General features: G+C 47.1%; 1 protein-coding gene across 1 annotated transcript in view; it reads left to right on the top strand.

Annotated features, from left to right (window-relative positions):
* Positions 1 to 3,923: 3,923 nt before the first annotated feature.
* Positions 3,924 to 7,161, top strand: part of myoz2b (myozenin 2b) — a 51,064-nt gene continuing 47,826 nt past the window's right edge. The window contains 2 exon segments of the mRNA NM_001303754.1: positions 3,924 to 4,036; positions 5,258 to 5,380. Of these exon segments, the coding sequence (NP_001290683.1) occupies positions 5,299 to 5,380 (82 nt within the window). The 5' untranslated portion in view covers positions 3,924 to 4,036; positions 5,258 to 5,298.

Here is a 7,161-nt window from a genome sequence, read left to right as displayed (position 1 = left end):
AGGCTCGTAGTGGTGGACAGGCAGGGGTCTTTATTGGAAGTTGGTCGAAGGTACAAGGGAGGGCATGCAGGCTCGTAGTGGGGGACAGGCAGTGTTTGTTGTCGGGCGGTCAGATGGTTGAAGGTACAGGAGAGGGCAGGCAGGCTCGTAATCCGAAAAACAGGCAAGGGTCGTAATCCGGGGAATGGAAGGACAGGTAGAATGGATGATGCACACATAGAACGCTGGAAACGACTGTACAAGACAAGACGATCTGGCAACTGCCGAACAGAGAACAGGGTTTAAATACACAGGGCTAATAGGGAACCGGGAACACCTGGTGAGGGGCGGGGACAAGACAACAGGTGAAACACATCAGGGTGTGACAGAACCCCCCTCCCCCTCCCTACGGACGCACCCAGGAGCGCTATTGGAAGCCCTGGGCCCGAACCCCCAGTAGTCGCCGAACAGAATAGGTCGGGTGGCCGTCGATGAGACGGGGGAGAGGAGCAGGCCTAGGGAGAGGAGACAAAGGACAGTTAGTGACGGGCTTGATACGAGACATATGAAAGGTCGGGTGTACACGGAGGGAGCGGGGCAACACTAAGCTAACAGCCGAGCGGCTGATGACCCGAGAGATCTGAAAGGGCCCGATGAAGCGGGGAGACAGCTTGCGGCTCTCCACACGAAGGGGCAGGTCTCGGGCGGACAACCACACCCTCTGGCCAACACGGTAGCGGGGTGCTGGGGTCCTGCAGCAGTCGGCCTGCCGACGGTACCTGGCGTTGGTGCGCAGAAGCACTGCACGGGCCCCCTTCCATGTCCGACGACAGTGCCGAATGAAGAACTGGGCGAACGGAACACCGACCTCCACCCCCTGCTCTGGGAACAACGGAGGTTGGTAGCCCAGAGAGCACTCGAAGGGGGAGAGCCCAGTAGCGGAGGAGGGTAGGGTGTTGTGGGCATACTCCACCCAAACCAGTTGCCGGCTCCATGTGGTGGGGTTGTGTGAGACCATACACCGCAGCACCGTCTCCAGGTCCTGATTGGCCCGTTCCGATTGGCCGTTTGACTCGGGGTGAAAACCGGAGGACAGAGTGAGGGAAGAACCAATGAGGGTGCATAAAGCCCTCCAGAACTGAGAAGTGAACTGAGGGCCCCGATCGGAGACAATGTCAACAGGCAGACCGTGGATTCAGAAGACATGCTGTACCATCAGTTGGGCCGTCTCCTTCACCGATGGCAGCTTGGGCAGGGGGATGAAATGTGCCGCTTTGGTGAAGCGGTCCACCACCGTGAGGATAGTGGTGTTGCCGTCGGAAAGGGGCAGGCCCGTGACAAAGTCCAGGGAGATGTGCGACCATGGGCGACGAGGGACAGAAAGTGGTTGCAGGAGACAGGCTGGGGCTTGGCCAGACGTCTTGTTTTGGGCACACACCGTGCAGGCGGATACGAAAGTGGGGACGTCCACCCCCATGGTTGGCCACCAAAATCGTTGACAGAGGAAGGCCATGGTCCGTCGGGCGCCAAGGTCTTGAGGGCCGCGAAGGCACGAGATGCTATGGGGGACCATTGGAAGGCCACTTTAGTGGAGGTCAAGGCGGTGAGCGGGCCAGCCAACTCACTGTAACCCCGGATGAACCTCCGGTAGAAATTGACAAAGCCAAGGAAGCGTTGTAGGTCCAGGCATGAAGAGGGCTGTGGCCAATCGGTGACGGCTTGGACCTTGCCGGTGTTCATCCGGATGCTACCCGCAGCCACTATGTAGCCCAGGAAAGGAATGAGGGAGTGATGGAACCTGCACTTCTCAGCCTTAACGAAAAGGCGGTTCTCCAATAACCGCTGAAGGACCTATCGTACGTGAGAGGTGTGTTCCTGGGCAGAGCGGGAAATAAATAAATCATAATGTCATCTAGATACACAAAAACAAAGCGGTTAATCATGTCCCGGAGCGCATCGTTTACCAGAGCATGAAAGACTGCCGGAGCGTTGGTCAGACCAAATGGCATCACCAGGTACTCATAGTGTCCACTAGTGGGGTCTTCCACTCATCTCCCTCTCTGATCCGTACCAGGTGGTAGGCATTGCGGAGGTCAAGCGTGGAGAAGATCGTGGCACCCTGGAGCTTCTCAAATGCAGAGGCAAGCAGAGAGAGTGGGTAACGGTTTTTCACAGTGATGTCATTCAGGCCCCGGTAATCTATGCAGGGACGCAGGGTCTTATCCTTCTTGCCCACAAAGAAAAACCCTGCGCCAGCAGAAGAGGAAGATGGTTTCGGGTCCAGACAGTGAGTACAGGCGTCCACGGGGAGGCGACGTGCTTGGGTGAAGGTTTATGGCACAGTCATATGGCCGGTGAGGTGGTAAGGAGGTAGCCCGGGCTGTCAAAAACCTCCTTTAAGTCCCAGTAGTCAGCAGGGACGGATGACAAGTCGATGTCTGTGGACAGTGGGACATCCCTGGTCAGAACCTGTGGAGCGGTCTTCAGACAGTGAGCCAGACAAAAGGAGCTCCAACCCGTAACAGAGCCAGTAGCCCAGTCGATGTGGGGGTTGTGTTTCACGAGTCATGAGAGGCCTAACACAATGGGGTTTGGGGTTTGGGAACCCCAGATAACAGTGGCAGGTGCCCACTGCGTCTTGGTCTGACTCACCCGTATTCCTGCTGTTACGGATGAGCCCGTCCTTTAAACGGACAGCTGGTGGCATAATGTCCTTGCCCTCCGCAGTAGAGGCAGCTGTGACTGAGCATTCAGCGTTGACGCTCCTCCGGAGTCAGACGCGCCCTGCCCAACTGCATGGGCTCAGGTGTAAGGGCTTTGGTTATCCTCGGTGGGTCTCGGAAGGACTCGGGTGGTGTCGTCAGTCCCAGTAACGCTCCGCTGTCCAGCCTGCCGGAATGCGGAGGTGCCTGGGCAGGGTGACGGGGTCCTCTCTCCCGCTCTAGTTCCCGTAGTCGGCTGCCTATACGAGTGGCCGTGGACACGAGACCATCTACACGAGACACGTGGGCACATCTCGGGAGTAGACAGGGCAGGAGGCAGGTGGGGAGCTACCTGTGCGGGCAGGGCCAGGGTTATCCTCTCTAGCATTCGCAGCAGGCTATCGTTGGCCTCCTGTTGGCGTTCTCTCTGCTCATGGAGTTCCTCTGCGATGCCACTGAGTGCCTTTTTACTGGTTGGAAGGTGATGAAATACTTATGTCATGCAATAAAATACATATTAATTATTAAAAAATCATACAATGTGATTTTCTGGACTTTTGTTTTAGATTCTGTCTCTCACAGTTGAAGTGTACCTATTTCGATACAAAGCATGTAGAGGTCTGTAATTTTTAAGTAGGAAAACCTGCAAAATTGGCAGTGTATCAAATACTTGTTCTCCCCACTGTACCTATGAATAGTAAAACCAGAGAAACTGATAATTTTTAAGTGGTCTCTACATTATTTCCAGAGCTGTATTAAAGAGCTGTAATTCCTAAACGCTTCCTCCAATTTCGATGTGAATACCCTCAAATTAAAGCAGAGAGACTGCACATTAAGACGTTATTCATTATTTAACTGTAACTTAAATATATGTTGGTAAAAATAACAAAACGGTCCAATTATTTCCGGACATAACTGTATGTTTGATTGAATTTATATCGTGTTAGTATTGACAATGCTGGGTAGTTAAATCTGAGTCATTTCTGTCATAGACATTCCTTAGCTCGAAGAAACACGTGTCCGTGGGAAGAGAACTCAGTGTGGCCTGGTGGCATGGTTTGAGTGCCCCATTATCCCCCTCTCTCTATGTCTCTCTCTATTTCTCTGGTAGGCCCCCCACATCCCCATAGTGTTTGTGAGTGGCTTTGAGTTTTCACCCTGCTAAATTTAGCCTATTGATGTAAGCTGCATTCCATGACAACAGACACAGAGACACCCCCCAACAGTTTGGCTTCAGTGGCCAGGAGTGTGAAGATCAGGGTTGATCAAACTACCTAGGTTGACCCCTGAGTCTCCTTTCCTCCCAGTCAAGGATACAGGTCGTTCAAAAGACAAGACAGCCAGGACAAGCACAGGTATGGACTCATCCCATCAAGTTTTAAGTTGTAATTCTGAGGTATAGCAAAATAACAGCATTAATATGTTTACTGTGACCATTCACAACAACTAACACTCATTCCACTTTCGGGGGATATTCACTCATTTAACTTTAATTTATCCCATCCTTTTACTAACAAATGTCTTTATCATTTTGTGAAAACAAAATTATCCCCAAAGATCATTTGATTTTCCACCGTAAATGTGAAGTAATGTTTCTATTATTATCCTTTTTAAAGAGCTGATCATGAACATTGTATTCAAGAACATTTCTCATGTTCACATGTATTTACTATTAATTGTAAACCAATAAGGCACTATATTATCATTTAAAATTGCTAACTTAACATTGAGTTTGAACATGGACACATTTGAAACATTGATCATTTTAATTTGAGAGAATGTATTATATTTAAAATATCAAAAAACATTTTGCACAGAAATGTCTAATTCAATAAAACAAAACAGATATACTGTTTAAAGTAGCTGACTTTTCTGACAAACCCATTGTGCCTATGGACATGTACAATAGAACAAACATTTATTTTGGTAAGATCATCTTAAGGGTTTCCAGTTTCAAATACAATCCCTGGGACACAATGTTCACCGCTGACAACATACTGATGATTCACCATGCTGCATGTCATGTGATTAATGTGCCTCAACTAGCATTTATTATAAGGTTTTCTTTAGATGTTGACTTTGCCTTTCAAGTGGAAATAATAAATGACACCTGCCAATCTGAGAGAAATTATTCAGATGTAATGTTTTAGTTTAGGGCTTGGCTAAACCCTATATTTTTCAACAATGCAATGTAATGTCTAAACAATATAATCATAAACCTGACATGAAACCCATTATCATATGTCATTACCGTTGATCACAAGACAATAATGGTCATATGTAGTGCAGCTTTATTGTACATATGAAATTGTTCTTAATTGACTTGCCTGGTAAAATAAAGGTAAAAAAACTAAAAACATATCATAGTTATTTGATAGATCATTGCATGTACCATGTGATTATTAAATCTTTACCAAACCCTCTCACAAACAGTACTTCTATATGATTTATATCAAAACAGTATGCTGGTACTCTCATGCTGATTATATCATCACAACAAAATGGCCTCCATACAACTAAAATATTTCCCATTTGGGCAGAACAAAGACTAAATTTTGTGTCCTTTGTGTTTCCAGTGCCCAGGGGTTAATCCTGTGTCACCCTTCCCAAAGCAGCCATGTCGCAATTCTGTACAATGCCAGCTGGAGAGAGGAAGATGCGTGCCGCAGCTATTTGTCGAGAGGTCCACAGTGCCAATGGTATGATGTTGGCCTGGGCTCACTGATAGCCTTGACAGCAAAAATAATCACGCATTCATAAATAAGATAATGAAGATGTTTTACTACCTATGGCGACTAATCCATTTTTCGTTGTCATTTTGAAACTGCTATTTTGGGTCCAGTTAGGTGGGGAGCTGTGGAGGGGAGAGTTGTGGAGGGGGACAACTGTGTAGTGATTTAGGGGACCATGAGGTTTTGCAACAGCTGGGGTACATTCTGTATGGGTACAGCTGATTGATGCAGCATAGTATTCAGTCTTTAATATTTAAAAAGCACAATGACAATCAAAATGGAATATAACACTACATGATTGCAATCAGAGTTGAAATGTAACACTCCACATTTACAATTTATATAAATATTGTTTTATTTGTTTAGATACTGGCACCCAATCCATTAAAAATAGCCTAGATGTTTTCATACATTTTTTAATAGGATCCCAGGTTTTCTTATTGCACTTGCACAGAGCAGAGATATACAAGACTACATACTATAAAACATTCAATTAAAGTGCAAGACAAATGGACACAACCAAATTAGGCATGACAGCCCTTGTTATCCAGAGGCACACACCTACCTGTGTCAGAGAGTAAATTAACCATATTATAAATGGCATGTATATAAAAGTGTTACACAATTATTTAAGAGTAATCATGTAATCATAATTGTCATTATTGTTGTTATTGTTATACAGTGCAAACTCCTCTTTGCAACTTTCTATAATACACTGCTCAAAAAAATTAAGGGAACACTTAAATCACACAGGGGTCTTGATAAGCTAAGTATATTAATGATCAAAATCTTTACTGTACATTGTGTAATTCGTTGAGAACAAAGTGACGTAACAACAGTTGCTAGAAACCAAAATCACCAACCGATTGAGGGCTGGATTCAAACTCAAACTATTGAAAATCACAGGCTGTTCCAACTTGCTTGAATTTCATCAAGGCAAGTCATAATGTGAATCAGTATTGTGTATGGCCCCCATGTGCCTTTATGCACTCCCTACAGTGTCCGGGCATGCTCTTGATGAGATGGCAGATGGTGTCCTGGGGATCTCCTCCCAGATCTGGATCAGGGCATCAGTGTGCTCCTGGACAATCTGTGGCACTACTTGGTGGCGTCTGATGCATCGATACATAACGTCCCAGAGATTCACAATTGAATTCAGGTCTGGAGAACTTGAGGGCCAATCAATAACATCATCCAGGAACTGCCCACACACTCTGGCCAAATGTGGCAGGCATTGTCCTGCACCAGGAGGAACCCAGGGCCCACTGCACCAGCGTAAGGTCTGACGATGGGTCTGAGGATTTCATCCCGGTACCTAACAGCAGTCAGGGTACTGTTGGCAAGTACGTGAGGATCTGTGCGACCCTCCAAGGATTTGCCTCCCCAAACCATCACTGACCCACTGCCAAACCGGTCATGCTGATTAAGGCAGCATAACGTTCACAACGTCGTCTCCAGCCTCTTTCACGTCTGTCACGAGGTGTTTGAACCTGCTATCATTTGTGAAGAGAATTCTGGTGTTCTCTGATGAATGCTAATTGAGCTGCACAATGCTAGGCTGTGAGGACTGGTCCCACTAGAGGAAGTCGGACCCTCATGCCACCCTCAATGGAGTCCGTTTCTGACAGTTTGGTCAGAAACATGGACACTAGTAGCTCGCTGGAGGTCATTTTGTAGCGCTCTGGCAGTGCTCCTCCAGTTCCTCCTCAAACAAAAGATCAGATACCCGTCCTGCTGCTGGGTTGATG

The sequence above is a fragment of the Esox lucius genome, chromosome 25 (assembly GCF_011004845.1).
Source record: "Esox lucius isolate fEsoLuc1 chromosome 25, fEsoLuc1.pri, whole genome shotgun sequence".
Lineage (NCBI taxonomy): Eukaryota > Metazoa > Chordata > Actinopteri > Esociformes > Esocidae > Esox > Esox lucius.
This window is presented reverse-complemented; position numbering and strand designations above follow the sequence as displayed.